At 44.6% G+C, this 20623-nt stretch overlaps 2 protein-coding genes across 2 annotated transcripts in view; both read right to left on the reverse strand.

The window, feature by feature from the left end:
- Positions 1 to 7056, reverse strand: part of Cc2d2b (coiled-coil and C2 domain containing 2B) — a 95934-nt gene extending 88878 nt beyond the window's left edge. Inside the window, exon 1 of the mRNA XM_051200039.1 lies at positions 6878 to 7056. Within this exon, the coding sequence (XP_051055996.1) occupies positions 6878 to 7056 (179 nt within the window). The remainder of the gene's footprint in view (positions 1 to 6877) is intronic.
- A 9803-nt stretch (positions 7057 to 16859) lies between these two features.
- The window catches only part of Entpd1 (ectonucleoside triphosphate diphosphohydrolase 1), a 73380-nt gene continuing 69616 nt past the window's right edge, over positions 16860 to 20623 (reverse strand). The window contains exons 9-10 of the mRNA XM_051199706.1: positions 19879 to 20016; positions 16860 to 17863 (exon numbers count right to left, since the gene is read on the reverse strand). Coding sequence (XP_051055663.1) covers positions 17657 to 17863; positions 19879 to 20016 — 345 coding nt within the window. The 3' untranslated portion in view covers positions 16860 to 17656. The remainder of the gene's footprint in view (positions 17864 to 19878; positions 20017 to 20623) is intronic.

Here is a 20623-nt window from a genome sequence, read left to right on the forward strand (position 1 = left end):
GGGAATTAGTTTACCACAGGACCCGGCAATCCCCCTCTTAGGCATATACCCAAAGGATTCACATCCATGCAACAAAGACATCTGTTCAACTAGGTTCATAGCAGCACTATTTGTAATAGCAAGAACCTGGAAGCAACCTAGATGCCCTTCAATTGAAGAATGGTTAATGAAGATGTGGCACATCTACACAATGGAATACTACTCTGCAGAAAAAAATAATGGTATCTTGAAATTCGCAGGCAAGTGGATGGCACTTGAAGAAACCATCCTGAATGAGGTAACCCAGTCACAAAAAGAGGAACACAGTATGTACTCACTCATATATGGATTTTAGACCTAGATCAAATGATCACCAGCCTATAATTCACATCACCAGAGGAACTAGGATACAAGTTGTATTCTAAGAGATTCATATAAAGTCCCTCACAGAACTGGGAAGGGACAAGTCCCCCAGACCTCAGGTATAGTGGGGGAGGACAGCTAATGGAGAGAGAAATAGGAGAAAATGAGAGGGAGGAGAGGAAGGCATGTGCGACCAGGAGGATTGAGCCTGGTTAGGAATGGAAAATAGGAAAGAGAGAGAGAGACAGAGACAGAGAGAGAGAACATAAAAGAGGGAGCCAATATTGGTTTGAAGATAAAGTTGAACACAAAGAAAGGTCGAGGGAACTACAAGACTGCTCCCAACTAACAATCTCAGCTTCCGTGGAAAGGCTATCATAAATGCCCTTCCCGGAGAGTGAGATCAACAACTAACTTCTCCATGGAGTCCTCAACAAAGGCCGGGGGAAAAGGGGGGGAAACCCCCAAAAAAAAACGGGGGGAGCCAAGAGCGCCGGGGGGAGGGGGGGGGGGGGGGGCGGGGGGGGGGGGGAGAAAGGGGGGGGCGCCCGGGAGGAGGGGGGGGGGGGGGGGGGCCCGGGGGGTGGGGGGGGGGGCGGGGGGGGGGGGGGGGCCCCCCGGGGGTGGGGGGGGGCCGCGGGGGGGGGGGGGGGGGGGGGGGGCGGCGGGGGGGGGGGGGGGGGTGCCGCCGGGGTGCAGGAGGAGTTTTTGAATAAATTCCCCCTTGGGGGGGGGGGGCTTTTTTTTGGGTTTGGGGGGGGGGGGGGCGTGGTTCCGTTCGGGTCGGGTCGGCTCTGTTTGACTGGGGGGGGGGCGGGTGGGGTTTTGGTGGTTTTTTTTTGGGGGGGGGGGGGGGGGGGGGGGGGGGGGGGGGGGGGGGGGGGGGGGGGGGGGGGGGGGGGGGGGGGGGGGGAGGAGGGAGGGCTTGGGGGGAGGGAGGGAGGGAGGGAGAGGGAACTGGGATCGACATGTAAAATAATAATAAAAAAAAAAAACACTTTGACTCCAAAATTTAAGTTGAAGAACAAGTTACTGGGGAAAAGTATTTCTATTTTTGTTTCCACAGAAAATGAAAAGATGTGGATTCCTTCCAGACTAATGTGGTTTGATCACACCAGACCGCCTGAAACAGAGTACAAGCTGATCCTACATTCCAAACAGCTGGACAAAACAGCCCTACAGACTACAGCTAGGATATCTGAATCTTCTTCGAATCCCCCAAGACAGCGCCCCTTACCAGCAGGAAGTAGTTTGGAAAGAACGACGCCCAAATTCCCAAATATTGTGTATAAATGTTTGTTTTCATTTAATTGGACTTTGTTATATAAAATTAAATAAAAAATACTCTATATGCATAATAAAAAAAATAAAAATAAAATTGTCATTCTCAGGGGAAAAATTACTGGAACTTAAGATCACGATAAAATAACCCAGACTCTGAAAAGCAAGTATGTTTTCTCTCATATGCAGTATCTATTTATGACATGAAAATGAAAAGGGAGACAGAGAGAGAAGAAATATATCAAATGGAAATGGGCAGAATCAAGAGAGACTAATGAAGGGAAAAAGACAAATGACACATTTTTTATGTGAATTTGCTGTGCCTGCGTGCTCACGCGCACGCACACGCACGCACACGCACACGCACAGAGGAATGGCATGAGAGGATAAAGTATACAGGGTGGGACATGGTGGTACAGGTCTTTATTATCAACGGTCAGGAGACAGACGGTCGTGAATCTTGGTGCATTCAAGGCCAGCCCCGTCTACGTAGTGAGTTCCAGCCAGCCAGGGCTACCCATGAGACTCTGCCTCAAAAATCTAAGAATTACTTTAAAAAGTAGAAAGGGATCGAGATTCAGAGCCAGCCCAGGGAGTTCCCAGAGAAGATGTGGCACATTTACACAATGGAATACTACTCTGCAGAAGAAAACAATGGAATCTTGAAATTAGCAGGCTAGCGGATGCAACTTGAAGAAACTATCCTGAATGAGGTAACCCCAGTCACAAAAAGAGGAACATGGTACATACTCACTCATATATGGATTTTAGACATAAAACAAGGGATCACCAGACTATAATTCACACTGCCAGAGGAACTAGGATACAAGAAGGATTCTAAGAGAGTAATATAAGATCCCTCACAGAAAGGGGAAGGGACAAGATCTCCTGAACATATGGGGAGTTGGGGGGGGGAGGCAGTGAGTGGAGAGGGAATTAGGAGAAAGAGAAGGGGAGGAGAGGAAAGCACATGGGACTAGAAAGATTGAGTCAGGGGAGGAATAGACAAGAGAAGACAGAGAGAGAGAAAGAGAGAGAGAGAGAGAGAGAGAGAGAGAGCATAAAAGAGGGAGCCATTATAGGTTTGAAGAAAAAAACTGAACATATAGAAATGCCCAGAGACTACAAGACTGACCCCAACTAACAATTTGAGCAACTGTGGAAAGGGCACCATAAATGCCCTTCCCTGATAATGAGATCAACAACTAACTTATCCACCATCATGGAGCCCTCATGGAAACAGAAGCAGACACCCATAACTAAACACTGAGCCGAACTGGAATCCAGATGCAGAGAGGGAGGACAAGATCAGGCTACAGAGACACATAGAGACAGCTGACCTGAACAAGGAGGAGCTAGTGGGCCCCCAGACTGATAGCTGGGAATCCAGCATGGTACTGACTCAGACCCTCTGAACATGGGTCTCAGCTAGAAGGCCTGAGCAGTCTACGGGGACCGTGGACAATGGAACCAGGATGTATCCCTGGTGCATAAAAGACTTTGGGGGGGGGGGGATACTCCCTTAACTTAGAGGCAGGAGAGAAGGCCTAGTCCCTACTCCAAATGACTTGATAGATTTAGATGACCCCTCCTGGAAGGCATCACCCTACATGTGGAGTGGGGGGGGGGGATGGGAAGGGAGGAAGGGAAAGAGAGAAAGAGGGAGGGAGGGAGGGAAGAAGGGAGGGAGAGGGAACTGGGATCCATATGTAAAATAAAAAAAGTAGAAAGGGGAAGGAAGGAGACTCGTTGGTGGGGGTTGGGGGTAAACAAATGAGTGGACGGTAGTGGGCCGGTTGGTATGAACAAATACAAGGATGTGTATGAAAATGTCATAAAGAAACACATTACTTTGCATAATAACTAAAACAATTTCCCATGTGAAAAAAAAATGTTGCTTAATGTCATAAGACATGCATGAGTTACAGTTCTTGGGAAGAGGAAGATAAGATTATCATTATGATAGATGTGTAGACATTGAAAACCCAAAGAACACAATGAAACAATTTTAGACATAAATTAGAAAGCTTTTCAATAGGAGAATACACAAGATACATATAAAAGTTACTTATACAATAGGTTTTATTTTTTTCGTTTTGTTTTAAGACAGGCATGGCTGTCCTGGAAGAACTCACTGTGTAGACCAGACTGGCCTCAAATTTACAGAGACCCATTTGTCTCTGGTTTCTGAGTTCTGGAACTAAATATATTACAAATATATCCTAATATGATGGAAAATTATCGTATCAACTTTTTTGTTTGTTTGAAAGACAGCGTTTCTCTGTGTAGCCTTAGCTGTCCTTGAACTCACTCTGTAGACCAGGCTGGCCTCAAACTCACAGAAATCTGCCTCTCCCTGTCTCCCATGAGCTGAGATTAAAGGCATGAGCCACCATCACCCAGCTCATATCAACTTTTAAAATTTCAAAATACCTAGGAATGTAGTTACATGACAATAGTAAGAGTGAATTTTTTTTATAAATATAGATGTTTATCACCGAGGCAGAACACTTTCAATAGCCCTAATAAGAAACATCAGAGGGGCTGGATAGAAGGCTCAAAGGTTAAAAGTCCTGGACACTTTGCAGAGGACCTGGGTTCTATTCTCAGTACCCAGATGGCAGCTTACAACCCTCTATAACTCCAGTTCCTGGAGATGCTGGCTTCCACAGGCAAGCATGGATGTGGTACAAAGGGATAAATAGGCAAAAACACCTGCATATGTAAAAGATTAATTTTAAAAACTGATAAACAGTGGCTATTGTTTAAAAAAGATAATTGAATTTAGAAATGGATGCAAGAGTGGAGAGTGGGGACAGATGAATAGGGTATACTCAGGGAAGTGATTTGAACAGGATGGAAAAATACTGACTAGATTTGGAATAGAAAAGAGTCATGTCTAAGCTACTGAGGTTTTGTTTTGTTGTTGTTGTTGGTGGTGGTGGTTTTTTGATTAATTAGTTGATAGGACAGTCCAATGATTAGTTTAAGGCCATTTAAGATTCTCACAGCTCGTGTGCCAAGGTTAGATACAACAGGAATAGGATGGCAAGAAAAGTCAACTTCCAATTTACCAATTCTTCCCATTCTTCAAGACCGTCTAAGATGAACCCCAAGCTCAGCATGATCTGAGTCCACACCTACAACCCTAACATTCAAGTAGGCTGAAGCAGAAGATCTCAAATTGGCCCTCGTGGACTATAAAGGGAGACCCTATCTCAAAATACCAAAAAAAAAAAAAAAAACAAAAAACAAAAACAAAAAAAAACAAAAACAAAAACAAAAAATGAACTTCAAACAAATACCTGGCTTTCTGATGCATCTGCAAATTTTTCCCCTAAATTACAGGAAACATTAACAGCCACATGTCCTCTTCATAATAAAAACTTTAATGATTTATTAAATAAAACAGAGCAGTCAAAATGTTGAACCTTTTTTTTCCAAATCTGAAGATGTTCTTAGCATGTTTATATTCCATCAGGTAAATAAACAGTTATCAACAAAACACTGGATAAAATTGCAGAGCTAGACAAAACCACATTTGCTGTATTAAAATCTCCCTCCAGCAGTGCTTGACATTCTCTCTTAAAAAGCTGGCTGCGGGTGAAGGCTGACCCTCTCTTTCAGATACTGTCATTAATTTTTGCAGTACTGAGGGTTAAAAAGAAAAAGAAATTGTCTATGAGTTGCCTTACAAGTCCATAGTATAGCACAAGAATTCAAGCCAGCAGTTCTTGTAGCTGATATGGTTTACAGCAAGTAGGTGGCAATTTTATTAGTAAAAGATTTGCCCCTTGGTTGGTGTTTAGATACTCTTGGATGCTGGGATGGGAGAGACGGCTCTGTGGTTAAGAGTGCTTCCAGCAATGCATTTCTTCCTGGGCTCTTACTGGACCACTTTTAAAATGTATTAATGCCCCCTCTTTCCCGCTTAAAACATACCAGTCCAGTGTGGCTTTCTCCTTACCTCAGTGAATCTACTGTCATACAACAAGAAGGTTTCTAAAAGTTGTGTCTCTTAAGTCACGTTCTTCCCGATTTCTTTGAGTTGAGTTAGGATGCTGTTCCAAAAAGATCCCAATGAAAATTAAAACAGTGGGCTCCATTCTGCCCAAATAAAAACCCAATAAACATCTAGCATCAGCTACCTTTTAGTAGTAGGGAACAGAAAACGCAGAATCTAATAAAAGCATCCTACCAGCCATAGTCTATAAAAACATCATTGTGCCCCTCGGGTAGTCTACTATATGACCTGTTCAAAAATTCTCATCTTTTTATTAACTGTGATTTGCTTTCCGGAATCAATAAATGGGAATCATGGCCCAGGCTCAGCCTGGTTATGCATGCCTAAATCCTAGCATAGGAGGGGCTGAGGCAGAGGATCAAAGGAACACACGGCCTGAAAAGAAACCTTCTGAACCAGTGTCTTTGGCAAACATCAAGCTAAAGTGGCTCTCAAGTCCAAGTGGAGAATCACAGTCTGCTCCCGCGAGACAAAGATTTCACCTCCATCTATTTCTCCCCTCCGCTTGCTGCAGGGTTTGAGGAAAGTGTGGTGGGCTGAAATAAATATGGAAGCAGGTGACATAAACTATCATATAGATTGAAGGTTTGAATCTATTACAGCCAAGGCAATGTAATTATGCTATCTGGAAACTGATCGGGAGAATTATCTAATTTACAGTGCGAACACGGTCGCCAGTTCCAGCAAGCTGGTGGGCGTCCTGTGCTGCTTATATTCTAGCCTGACGGGCCATCTCTGCGTCTGTATTTAGTCTCAATTGGAAAAAGCCAACCCAGAGGTTTCTCACCTTCCCTGTGAGAAAGCCCTCAGGCCACACCTGCCACATAAATGCTGAGTCAAGAGTGATCCTTAATTTCCCTGCCACTCTTTTCCTTTGAGTTTTGCAGCCTTTCTCAGTGGACTGCATGTGTGTTTCAAGCCTAATTCTCACTCTACAGTCTTCTGGGGACTTTGTCCTGGCTACATGCCTTTTGTTGATCCTTACAATTTCTACCTTGGAAGCTCGCATTTCTGCTGCTTCTAGGTGTTATCCTGATGCTTACCCCAGCAAAGAGTTTAACTCCAGCCAATCATCCTCCTCCACTCAGGAAACAGTTGTCTGTCCCGAACTTAATTCAAATCGCGCACCAACCTCGAAGCTGTGAAATGCATAAGCTTTCAGCCCTATTCCCAATGGGACGGTTGGCAGGTGGTGCGGTTCTGTGTTATCCCAAGCCCAGGATTCCTCACCTGAGCAGCCACCAACGCCCATGGCCCAAGAGCATGCGCAATGTGGCTCCTGGTCTTCGGGAGTGTTCTGTGTGCTGCCCTTCCGGTCTCCAGATACTGGGTCTTAACTCCACCTCCATGCACGTGATCTTCCGGTGCACCTGGGCTGCTTCCCAGCCCCAGTAGCAGCCTCTCTTCATTGCGGGATGGAGTGGAGGGGGGTGAGGGCACCCGCCACCGAGAAGAACAGGAGAGGGGGCACAGGGTGTGGGAACCCGAATTCAAGCCATTTGTTTTTATTTTCAGACATTGCAATTCATGTTACAAATTTAGTATCTTTTAAGTCTTGGACTGGGTGCTGGAGAGTCGGCATAGTGGTTAAGATCACTTACTGTTCTTGCAAAGGCCCCAAGTTCACAGTACCCAGCTGGGTGGCCCACAGTCACCCATAACTCTGGCTCCAGGGTGTCTGGTGCCCTCTTCTGACATCAGTCCCCGACACCCATACACACATAATTAAAAATAAAATAAATCTAAAACAAATATATAAGAAGTCTTGGGCTCGGGAGATGGCTCAGAACATAAAACACTTAGTGTGAGGTCGGTGAAGTTCGGATTCCCAGAGCCCGTGTAAAGTCAGACAAGTGTAGAGACAGGGTTGAGGATACCTGGGGCAAGCTCTGGGTTCCCGGAGACACCAAAGCCTCTGTAAAGCAAGTGGAGAGGATGGAGGAAGACAACCAATGTAAGACTACGGCTTTCCAGGGTGCACCTACACCGGAAGTGGTTCACTCAAGCAATTAGTGAATAAACAAATAAAACAATATACCTCCACCCACGAGCCTCTTCCTCCCTGTTAAAATAATGACCTAAATAAGCCTTATAAAGTTGGGAGTTTGATATTGGGGCTCTACACAGTGGTGTGTGTCCCTTCATTCCAACAGTACATTTTTATGAACTGCTTTCTGTGCCTACCTGTGTTTGGCCTGTGATCCTGGAGACACCAGGGACTTTAAACTGGATGGTTTTACACTTGAGAAATGGGAAGTACAGAAATAAAGTTGCTGCTAAGGTTAATGGGCCAGGTACTGTTGGGACCCCGAGCACAAGAAAATGAGCACAAGGTCTACTTGTCTCAGTATCTGGAAAACACAAAACAAAATAAACAAAAACCTATTCATTGTTAAATGTGTCTAAGCCTCAAAATTATTTGGTCAAATTCTCATTTGTGGTCCTTCATCTTTGTTTGTCTAGGGCTCATCTGATATAGCAATTTAGAAGCAACAACAGTAAATTCTTGCTTTTTGGATGTGAGCTGAGCCATGGCTACAGCCCAACAGCAGAGTCAAACATGTTTTCCTGAAATACTGATGTCCTGGACTAAATGGAGTATGTCCACATGTTGCAAGCATCACAGAACATGTTGTACTTTAGGAACACTTCTAGGATTGTCATCCAGTGTCATGTATTTTTTAAAAGTACACACGCTCAAATATGTGTGTGAATCCTATGATGTAGTATTATTATTACACACAAGTGTAATATATTGTCCAGATAACTAAGTTGTGGTAGCATAGGTTTGAGATCTCCTACTAGAGACTTTATAGTACAGAAGTTGAGGAATCCTACATATTTTCAAGGTTAAAGAGCATTTTCTATTGGCCAGGGGTGAGGGGGTTAGAGGGGGGGTATCTCAACATTCCAGTGGCTATTTCAAACTAGTAGTCTAATGTCACACACAGGACTGTTGATTGAGTCCATTGTGGTTGGTTTTAAACCGCTTCAGCTGAAGATCAGATTTCAGATAAAAATTTGAATTTCTTGATGGAGATTTAGAAAACCATATCTGTACAGGCAGGCAGGTGAGCAGGCAATCATCCAAGCAGCAATAGTTTCCTGTGCTCAGAGAAGGCCTTTCCAGGTCTCCACAGGTGACGCTGCTCCTTCTTAGTGACCTTAGCTCTCTGACACTGATCTCAGCATTAATTGCCTCTTTACAATCTTCTTTATTTTGGTCACCTTTTACCTAGGGTGTCAACCTGCCCGGGCAGTTGAGTCTAAAACACCATCTTAAAGGTTAAGTGAAGGTCAGGTACGGTGGCCCACTCCTGCAATCTTGGCACTAAGGAGGCTAAAGAAGAGAGATCTTGAGTTTCCCAGTCAGCCTGGGTTAGCTACACAGGGTGACCTTTTCCTGCTCCCAACTAAAAAACATCATTAAACGTGGAGAAGGGCCTTACTTTATGATATTACCTGTCTCACAAGCTCACATTATCTGCTGAAAGCAAGCCATGGTTTAGACTGTGGTCAAAAGCGAATCCTCCATCACTTCAACTTTGGAAAATGTATCTACCTCAGACCTCTCTGGGATCCCTATTTGGTCAGGTCCAATTTTATCATCTGAATGCTGGGGAAGGACTGGATAACCACGATGATTTCTGTCTTCCTTTCTTTCTGGGATGACAGCAGAATCTGACAGTGGTGTGGGAAGTTCACTGTAAGCTGTAGCCAGAGGAGTAATAAGTTCATGACAGCCGTTTACTCATCCAGAATAAAAAATTAGTTTTCCTCCAAATGACCTTTCTCCAAAGTTAAAAAAAAAAAAAAACAAAACAAATAAACAAACAAAAAACCACATCATCACACGCAAGAGATACCTCAATTGGGGAAGAATCAGAATAGAATAAAGAAGCGATAGGGGTTACCCTTTTAGGTCACAGAACATTTCAACCTGTTCTGGGGAAACTGGAAAATGACAGTATAAAAGAAAAAGACACAGGAGGGGAGAAATGGCTCCCCTAAACCCTGTCCTTAATGAGCTCACAGTGAGATAATCAGATATTATTATAATTGTTGTTCTTTAGTTACAGTTATAAGAATAAAGGCTGGAGAAGGGGTGGGGTGGGGATGGTCCCCAGAGAGGGTTCCAAGTGACTGGGGTCCCCGGGGAAGGGACCACATGGGAGAGCATAGCAGGTTGCACAGCCCTTTATCCCTCAGGAACAAACACCTCATCCCTCTTTTCTTTGTCCCCTGTCCTTCTTCCCCATCCCCTATCTCCTTTACCACCATAGCCTAGTTCATTCTAACACAGACCTCCCTTTTTCCTTCTCTTAAAAAAAAAAAAAAATTACACCTGCAAGGCTGTTTGCTGCTCTTTTCTGCCTGAGTCAGAAAGCAGCCACTTTAACCTTACTTCCCACTTAGGAAAGGACCGGTCTGTGAAAGTAGCTGGTTTTGCTTTGTGCCTAATCTGGGGCCTGGGAGGAAGCCCCCCTGTGTGGGAGGCCCCTTGGATATACATCTGTGTTTAGAACAGCCAGAATCTTCAAGGCCAGGCAGGCCTGTCCTGGGTGCCCCCCCCCCCCGTCCATTTCTCGAAGCTTGTCTGTCATAAAGGCAGAAGCAGATGCAGCGTGCAGGGTGGCACAGCGAAGCCCCCACTTCCAGAGACAGAGGGCTATCATGGGCCAGGCTCAGAGCGAATTAAAGCTGGAAGCTCTGTCTCACATATAACCCTTCTGAGCTTACTATAGAGCCTTCCTTCTTTTCAGTCATCTTCTATGAACCTATTGGATTTTTAAGCTTTGATTTTATTGTCTAAATGTACATTTTATGCCAAAAAGGATATAAATGTTATTTTTTTTTTCATCCTGAGAATCACGTCTAAGTTTCTTATAATTATTTTCCTCTTTAAACAGTACGGTGACAGAAAGTCTTCTGCTAGAAACTGTGAAGTCTCAGGGTCTCTCCCTTTGCTTGAGCTCAGTGGAAGCTCATTTTGCCTGCAGCAATACCCACCCAGATCCCTTCATGTGGCCTATCTCCACACCTCCACCACCTGCTAATCGTCTTATTTCTGCTCTTCCTCTAGACTATCAGAAGTGACCAAAAGTGGCCTCCTGTAGACCTTCCTCTCACAGGACACTGTGAATTTTGGAGCCTGCCTTTTGCTTAGGGACATTGCTTCCCCAGCCCTTTCCCATAGGAGAGCTACGCCCCACACTCTGCAGTGCCTCACAGCAGCATCTGCATTTTCCATCTCTCCCAGGCTGACATCCTGCCTTCTAAAGGATGGATGCCCTTCTCTGCATGTTTGTTTTCAGACAAGCTGTCACTGTGTACCCTAGGTCAGCTTCCAAATTTTGACCCTCAGCCTTCGCTTCCTGAAGACTGGTATCACAAGTAACCACCACCATGCCAAGTTTCTTATATGTTTTACCTCTCCTCTGCTCTGCTCAGCTCTGTCATTTACTGGGTTCCTGGTTGTCACTCTTTATTCATTAAGGAATTTGGTACCAAATTGAATCTTTTTTTTCCTTAACTGCAGGATCCTGGGGTTGGGGGGAACGAAAAGGGTCATTGTATATCCAGGTCTAGGACCCTGAGTCCCACTAATGCTGTGGTTAAAACTCTAACATTCCCTTCCATCTTTGTTTTTGTTTTTTATTCATTTTACATACCAACCACAGTTCCTCCTCCTTCCTCTCCTCTCAGTCCCCCTCACCTCCCCCCTCAACCAACCCCCCCATCCACTCCTCCAAAAGGGTAAGGCCTCCCATGGGAATCAACAAAGTCTGGCACATTAAGGTCAGAAGAGGGTGTTGGTTCCCTGAGATTCAATATTGTGAGCCACCCTGTGGGTGCTGGAAACTGAACCGGAGTCCTCTAGTCCTCTAGAAGAGCAGCCAGCACTCTTAACCCGAGCCAGCTCTCCAGCCCAGCAACAAGCACTCTTCACTGCTAGACCTCTTTAATCTCTAGCTTCACCGAGCCCAGGGCCCTCACCACAGCGTGCCACCATCAGCATCCACTGGACTGAGTCTCCTCCTCATCCACCATACTACTTGGATCTGTTCGCTCAGAGTGAAGCTCTTCCAGACCAAAGTCTCCATACCTTTTGTTTCTCCCATCTTGTGGCTTTATTTAGTCCAACCATTGGCTTTTTCATCTCACTGAAAAAGCAACTAGATTTAAAATATTTTATTTTTTATGTGTTTGTACGTATATGTGTCAGGTGATGTAGGTTCTGGGAACCAAACCCCGGTCTTCTGTAAGAGCAGCAAATGCCTTTAACTGCTAGTGTTGGATCCCCGCACTGGGGAGACCCCCACTCGAATCCCGGTGCAACGATAGATCCACAAATCACCACAAAGCAAGAGGCTTTATTCCGGTTCAGCCAGCTGGGGTTCAACTCCTACCCCACAAAGGAGGAGGAAAGAGAGCCCCAAACCCAGTTTTACATGAGCTTATCAAGAAAAAAAAACTGCACTTGTGGGAGGGGGAGAGGGTCTGGGTTAGGGGCTAGCAGGCTCCTTATTGGTTGGGCCCAGGTGGCCGATTGTTGGCCGGGCTCATGCTCCTTATCTGGCACCTGCATCTGTGTTTCTAGGAAACGTTTTGCAAGCCCATCCCCAGGGGTCCTTCCTGGTCAGGAGTGCTATTCTGGGACCTAGCGCAACAAAAAATTTTCCATCTTAACACCAGGCCATCTGTCCAGGCCAATGAAAAAGTCACTAAATTGTAGTAGTGGTGGTGGTGGTGGTGGTGGTGGTGGTGGTAGGAGTAATAATAATAATAATAATAATAATAATTAATAATAATAATAAGTGAGATAATGCTCTTGTTCACTGTAAAGATTTGTCACTCATGTTGGCTTCAGAAAACGCTGATTGGCCAATAGTCAGGCAGGAAGTATAGGCGGGGCTACCAGACTAGGAGAATTCTGGGAAGATAAAAGGCAGAGAGTGAGCAGCCAGCCAGATGCGGAGAAAGCAGGATGAGAATGCCTTACTGAGAAAAGGTACCAAGCCGCGTGGCTAAACATAGATAGAATTATGGGTTAATTTAAGTTGTAAGCGCTGGTTAGTAATAAGCCTGAGCAATAGGCCAAATGGTTTATAATTAATATAAGCCTCTGTGTGTTTATTTGGGACTGAACTGCTGAAGGACTGGCCAGGACAGAAACCTCCATCTACAATAACACAAAAAATAAATTCATACAAGCAGACTATTACCAAGAGCACATCATAGTCCATGGTGCAGCCCTGGTACCATTTCCTTCCCTGCCCACAGCTGCTGTTTAATCTATCACTTCTCAAGCCCACCCCACTGTCAGCCTTGAATTTTCAGTAGCTGGCTTTGCTTTTCAGAAGCAACAGAGATTCAGACATGAACACTAACCACCAGGCAAACTCGCCATGAGCAGACAGCTGTCTCTGCTGCTCCAAGAGAGCAGATATGCTGGTCCCATGCATACTATTCCTTCTGGACCCTTGTGTCAATTCTGAAGTCTTACTCATCAGTTCACCCCCGCCCCACCTCACTGCACCAGGCCCGTCTCCCTCATCCAACAACAAAAGGGAAGTGATTCTCAGGTTCCTTTCTTCTCCTTTACATCCAAACTTGTAGAAAAGATAATCTTTTTCCTTTCCTTACATATTACTGCCCTACCTAGTGTCTGGCCTCCACCACCCATCAACCCATCAAGCCATCAAGGACTTTCTTTTTATTACGTGTGTGTGTGTGTGTGTGTGTGTGTGTGTGTGTGTGTGTGTGTGTTTATTTATTGTGTGGGCACATGCCATGGCATGCTTGTGAAGGTCAGAAGACAAGTTGTGAGTATCAGGTGATTATTTGCATACACATTAAATATTGATAAGTATGGCCTTTTAAAGTTCATTTAAATCCTTACAATTCCATTTCAACAATCAAGTGCTGGATGGTGAACTACTCAGAAACTAAATGCATTTTCCCAGTAGGAAAATGCCCTTGTGTCTGGGGTAATTAAAGAAGGGTTCACTGCCCCATCTGCTGAGCAGTGGAGCAGTGTAGTCATATCAAAGGCAAGCTCTAGGATCAGAGGTTTCTAGCTGGCCTAGCAGGTGGAAGGGGGGTTGGCTAGAGCTGCTCCCTTGGGTTCCACTAAAATATCCCTGAGCCCTGCTTTTCGGAAAGAAACAGGTCGCATACTTTTCCCAAGAAGCATATTCTGGCTAGAATGGTCTGAGCTTCCTAACAGAACTCCAAGAGCCATGGCAGCACAGGAAGTGGACTGGAGATTAGGGGACAGTTTTGCAACAGGAAGGACATCTGGGTTGAGCATTGAAGGCAGAGTGGAGTAAAGGTAGCCGAATCAGAATCAGCCTAGCTGGACAGAGCACAAGGAACACCAGCAGGTGGAATGGAATGAGAGCCCTAGGAGAGCTCAGAGCCAGGGACTGTGGGAGCCTCTGATGTTGCCGGGGAATTTACATGTAGGCAACAGGAAGCCACCTATGCTTTCAGTCAGGGATAATATGATTACACGTGAGTTTTTTATTTTTAAAGTTAAATTTTTATTTATTTATTTTTGAGAATTTCATACACAAGTTCTGTGTTTACATCATTTCTACTCTGTTTTTGTTTTGTTTTGAGACAGGGTCTCTCTACACAGCCCTGGCTGTCTTGGAACTCACTATGTAGATCAGGCTGACCTCAAACTCACAGAGATCCACCTGCTTCTGCTTCCCCAATGCTGGGATCAAAGGTGCGGGCTACAATACACAGGCTTAGTGGTTACTAGCATTGACTGTTATTCTAGAGGACCCAAGTTAGACTTGGAGCATCAACGTGGTGGGGCAAAACCAATTTCAGTGGATCCGATGCCCTCTTCTGGCCTCGTTGGGCATTACATGCACGTGGGGCACATCTATAATATGCAGACAAAATACCCATTATACATAAGACTTTTTTGAAAGTTTTAAAAACGATCTTTGATTTTTATTTTGATAATCAAGTTTGCATTTTGAAGAATGTGAACATGGCGAATTACCTTTGGGCCAGGTGGAATTTTATCCAGCTCACATCACATGTCTTGGCCCAGCTCTCACACAAAGGCAGAAAAGACACAGGAACACAGTAAATGCTCGGCTGGGATTTGAACAGCTTGTTTAGGAATACCATCTATATCTATGTGAAATGAGATAATGGCAGGGGTGTTTCAGTCTACTAACTTACTTGTGAACACTCCCCAAGGAAAAGTCAGTGAGAGCTTAGCTTTTACCTACCTCGTAAGCTTCAGAAGTATTTTCCAAATGTGCCAATATGCCAATATGTAGCTAGTGTTGGGCACCTAAAATGTGGCCTATGGTGCGAATGATATACACACAGCAGATTTTAGAAGCTTTGGATTTTGAAACCATATATGAATAATTTTACATTAGTTATTGAAACAAGAATATTTTGAGTTTAGTCTCTTTACTAAACTCTACTTGGTTCCCATGTTGGAGTATACCACCTCCTTCCCGTATGGATCTTGGCTGACAAAACACTTAAACTTTTGTATCTATCACATTATGTTTCTTATGTATTTGGATGAACTGAAACTTTTCTCTCCCATGTGCATACACACAAAGCCTAGCTCTATAATTTCATGTTTTTATTTATATCAGATGACCCATTTCTGCTGATTGGTTGCTCTTGTAGGTTCATAGGAAAAAAAAAATAAACACCACCTTGCACAGGAACAGGGGTTAGCAGAACAGATTCTGAGTCCTGAGTGAAAGTCTAGAGATGAATAATTATTAACTATAACCAATGAATGTCCAATCCAACATTAGAATTAATTGATAGCAACTCAACCTAAAGAAGATCCCTTCCCTCCAATAGAACTGAGGTTATGTTGTACCTAATTGTCTCTATTATTTTTTTTTTTTTTGAACTTGGAAAACAAGACAAAAAATATGACTTTTGTTCTCTGAAGGAAACTTGTTTTGAATTCCAGCATCTTGGCAGTGGTGGTGACAGGGGAGTGTTAAAAGGGGGAAAATGCAGTCGTGGTGGCCCACGCCTTTAATCCCAGGGAGGCAGGAGCAGGTGGAGATCTGTGTTTGAGGCCAGCCTGGTCTTCAGAGTGAGTGAGTTCCAGGACAGCCAGGGCTACCCAGAGAAACCATGTCTTGAAAAGCCAAAACAAAACAACAACAACAACAAAATAATAATAACAAAAACAAAAGAAAAAAGATAGACTCGAGGAAGATGTAAGTTTGAGGATGCTCTACCATGAGCATTGGGCGTGGTAAGAGCCATCTTCTGACTGTTGTGAGAACAGAATGGGAAGATGGACACAGTGCACCTAAGCACAGAACATAACCACAGATGCTCAGTCGATGGGCAGCTGCACATTCAACCGTGAATAACAGAAAAGACTTAAAAGAAGGAAAAATGGCTTGACAACCTAAGAGATGGGGACACTTGGCTTCTAGTTTATGGGAAACGTTCTTTTCTGAGTGTCCAGTCCCCAGATCAGAGATGGACAGACAAGCTTGGGGATAGGGTGAGAATATATCACTGCTCGAGTCTGCTCAGCAGTTAATTCTTGCAGCAATACTCATAGGAAAGGTACATGGCCTTTCCACTTATTTATTACCCCATGAAACACTCCATGAAATAAGGAAATAAGGCGTGTGCTTCATAGTAGAGGGGTAGTGACACTTGATGTGTAAATACCCCAACAGGGCAAAAGCCTGCCATCTCTCACTAAATTCAGTTGGGACAATAAGATGTGTTGTGGCCCTCAAATCCAGTGAGTTATCTCTGTGGACCCAAGTCTACTTAGTGATCAATGGAATGCTTTGTGGTTTGAGAAAACCCATGTATGGCCTTGTCCCCAGCCAACTTCTTGGTTATAGACTGCTGTAAAATCGTGGCATAGGGGCCGGAGAGGTGCCTCAAGGTTAAGAGCACATATTGCTCTTGTAGGGGATTTCAGTTTGACTTCCAGCACCCCCACCCGGCGGTTCACAATTCCAGTTCCGCCTCTGGCCCTCCTCTGGCCACCATGCTCATTGTACTCCTGTGCACAGACCCAAACATACATACATAATTAGAAACAAAATCTTGAAAATAGTGATAATTGTATAACATTGTAAATGTACTAAATGCCGTTGAGCTGTACTGAGCTGAATGCAAATATGGTGAAGTTTGTGTTGTGTGTATTTTAACATAAAAACCACAAACTCTAAAAGATGCGTTAGAGGGTATATTTTTCCCAGTCCTGAGTGGTAGCTGTAGTTTTCTTCCTAACACATTCAATACTGTCATGCAATATCCCCTAAATGCCTATGTGTGCATCTGCTTTTCAAAAACCTCTGGCTGGTGTGTCCTACTTGAGAGGATTTCGGCATCTCGCAGGAATACACAGCGTGTTTCCGCTCTTATTTTCAGCAGATGATGAACCACGTTGGCTGCACAAGCACATAGGCTTCTTTGCAAAAACAAACAAACAAACAAACAAAACCAAACAAGCAAAACAAAAACAAAAACTCTTTGGCTTTAGCACATAATTGTCTTCTTTAGAAAATTCTCCTATCCAAAGGGCAGGCTTGGTTGGAAAGGGTTTGAGTCTCCTCTCTCCAAAGGCATGGCATGGCTTTCTTAGGAGGAGGGAGGGGGGTCCCAAAGCTGTGACCCCCCCCAGCTCACATTGGGTGCTGGGGCACGTGGGATTCTGGTTCTCTGAGACAAAGTTGATACTGTTCTTTTCTGAAGCACAGACCATGACAGTCGTGATCAGAAGCACAGAGGATGAAGGAGAAGGAAGGCAGCTGGGAATGACAAGAGAAGATGACCAGGAAGTCCTTGGGGCAGAGGAAGCCTAGTGTCCCCAAGGAAAGCCTTCAGCACAGCAAGCCTCCCAAGCTTCCTGCTGGCTGAGACTGTCCCTGAAAGCAGGGAAGGTGACTCTGGACCCCCTGCAGGGAGCAGGCTCCCTGGGCAAGCTGCTTTCTCACTCCAGACAGCAAATTTCAGGTGCTGCTGCTATACCGCCTCTTTCCAGAAATATGAAGGCTTGCTATAGATGAACAGGCCTATGATGGCCACAGCAACCAAGACCAGGGAGAAGATAACCATGAGGGTGACGTAGGTGGAGTGAGGGAGAGGTGGGGAGAGCGGCTGTTCAGCTGGGATCATGTTGGTCAAGTTCAGCATGTAGCCCAAAGTCCATCCTGCATTGCTGTCCTCGATCTGAAAACAGTAGGAAAAATCTCATTGTCCGTGGTCCAAAGAGATCATCTGTAGTATTCAGTTCATGTAACCCTACCCAGAAACTGAGCAGCCAATAGGAAGAGAACACCTTGTGTAGTTTACACAACAGATTAATTGTAGATGGTACATTGTGCGCACAGGGGGAACGGCATCAAAGCAAATGATTACAATAGGGTTTGGAGCCTTACAATTATATTCTAGGAGTTCAGGAAGTTTTCTGAATGCCTGTCCAGTTCACCTGCCTGGGAACACTGGATTCGAAGAGACCATGAGAGGTCTGCATTCTTTCTATTTCACGAGTTGGGGAAGTAAGTGAGAGGTGACAGGAAATAGGCAAAAAGATGAGGGAATAATGACTGGCTGTGCCTTTTACATCCTTGCCAGGCCAGAGAAGCCACGCAGATCCAGGGCCTCGTGAGGGAAAACTTGGAGAAAGAATTCCAGCAAGTCAACTTTATGAAGCTGGAAGACTCTGCGCCTCCCCTCACTGCTGATAAAGAATTCTTATTAAGTTATAAGGCGTTATCTGACCTTCTCACCTTTGGAAAAAATAATCTCCAGCCACTCAGAACTTACAGTAACATAGGCGGCATTTGACTAATAGGTTTGGAAAGATTTTGTTACAAGAGCTGTCCGTGATGACGTAGAGAAGTTAGCAAGTACAGGCAGGCCTAAAGAAGAAACCCAAAGCTCTGCACACAGTGTCATCAGGACTTGCTGATGTCCTTTCTTTGTGGCATTTCCTTCTGGTCCTCTGTGAACATGTTGCTGCTGCTTTTATAAAATAAGTAAGTTAAATAATAAATTGTATTTGGAATAATTCACTTAGTAATACTTTATCCCTGATGTTAACATTTTTCTGGATCATCACTTCCAGCACAGACTGCTTTTTTTTTTTAACCCATTTTAACCAATGACTTAGTATCCAAGTAATGGAATGATAGAGCAAAATGATATATACACCCTTAAGGCTTTCAGCACATATCGTCAAATAAGTAAGTAAGTAAGTAAATAAATAAATAAATAAATAAAATCTCCTAATAGGTTGTGCCAACTTTCTTCCAAACCATAACCCATATTGACAATAACGTGTAAAAGGACCATTTTTTTCCCTCTCAGTGTAGGATGGAAACCTTACCTGACTGCACATGTCAAAGAAGTCTCAAGATTTAGGGGAGTCATCGCCCGGATTTAGAGACATCAGATCATGCAGTAGCATTCCAAGAATATAAATCAACACTGCCTTCTCTATCAACCAGATTTAATATAGATTCTTCTAATGAATGAAACAGACTTATAAAATGGAAGGGGGCCTGGGATGTTAAAATGAGGGAAGATCCCTAAGGAAGACAGTATTATCACACGAGTATCTCCAGAGCTGCCACAGTCCTGATTCTATGAGTTGGTTCATCTAAGATCACTGTATTTTAAAAGGTGGTAAAATACTTTAGGCATTAGCAGTCATGAGGCTAGCAACACAGAGAACACTTTCCCTTCAAGCAGGTCGCAAAGCTGCTTGCGTCTTTATTCCTGGATGCCTGCAGGTGGCGCTGTGGCAAAGCACAGCAGGGAGGTTATGTCCTAGGTCACATGCTAGGCCAGGCTGGCAAGCGTCAGCCCCGTTAGCAAGGCTGATAAGAACCCATGACCGTGGTAAGAACCCATGGCCATCGTTTCCTGGATCACAAAGGGGCGGAAGCCTTTGGGGATTCTGAAGTCAGGACAGTGGCTAAATGAAATACTAGTAAATGAATAAACTGACTTTTTGAGAACCAGTTACAGCTGTGTGTGCAGAGAGGAGAAATGTGAATGCTGATGGTTAGCGATAACCTATAGTTGCCTGCTGTTCCCACAAGGGCCAGACACCAGTGTCAGCCGGTGGGATCCGGTGGATGGAACAGGCATCAAGTCAAAACTTGGACTCCCAGCTTTTCTAAGCTCAAACTGCTTTGCCACCAACTTCCACCCACACCCCCAACAGATTCCCAAGTTACCTTGCCCATAAAATGAATCTGCTCCCAGGAATTGCCTGTGAAGCTGTAGCCTTGTAGGAGGAGGGTGAGGATGTAAGCACCCGAGAAGCAGTACTCATTCAGGTATTTCTCCTTTACTGTAGGGTTAGCTGTTTTCACCTAGAAAGCAGTAAAATGAAGAAATTAGCAAGCCTGCAGAACAGGCCTCACTTTGTGGCCCCTTTTCCCTGTTAGATGCAGTAAAGAGACCAGGAAGGCCCTGGCTCACACAGGCCGGCCTGAAGGTTCGGCTCCCCCATGGGGCTGTGGGTGGTTCTTCAGTCCTTTGGGGTGCAGGATTCTCAGTTAGGGTCTCCCGAGGAAGTTTACCTCCTCAGGGCTCTCGGTGAGAACAGTAAATGTTATTAGGGAAAAGGTAGCTCCTTCCTTCCATCTAGAAGTTTCAGAAACAGCCTCAGGGTCTCATTCCATCCCTTATGCTTGGAGGAACTTATCAATTGTGCTAGTGTATTAGAAGCTGTGCAAACTTCGTCTGAAGGGAGTCCATTGGTCTCTGTTTAAACAGAGTCTCTTACATACTGTTCAGCTAGTCATTAGTGCAGAGTTTCTATGGCATCTTAAGGAAATAATGTCCAACAAATCCTTATCTTTCAGGTTAGCCCTTGGAGGACAGATAGAATCATCATCCCTTAGGAAGGTGTCATCTTTCACCCCAAGGATACCAACCCAGGATCTGCATATTCACTTGATTCTCTTTCTGTCTCTC

Source organism: Phodopus roborovskii, unplaced genomic scaffold (assembly GCF_943737965.1).
Source record: "Phodopus roborovskii unplaced genomic scaffold, PHOROB, whole genome shotgun sequence".
Taxonomy (NCBI): Eukaryota; Metazoa; Chordata; class Mammalia; order Rodentia; family Cricetidae; genus Phodopus; species Phodopus roborovskii.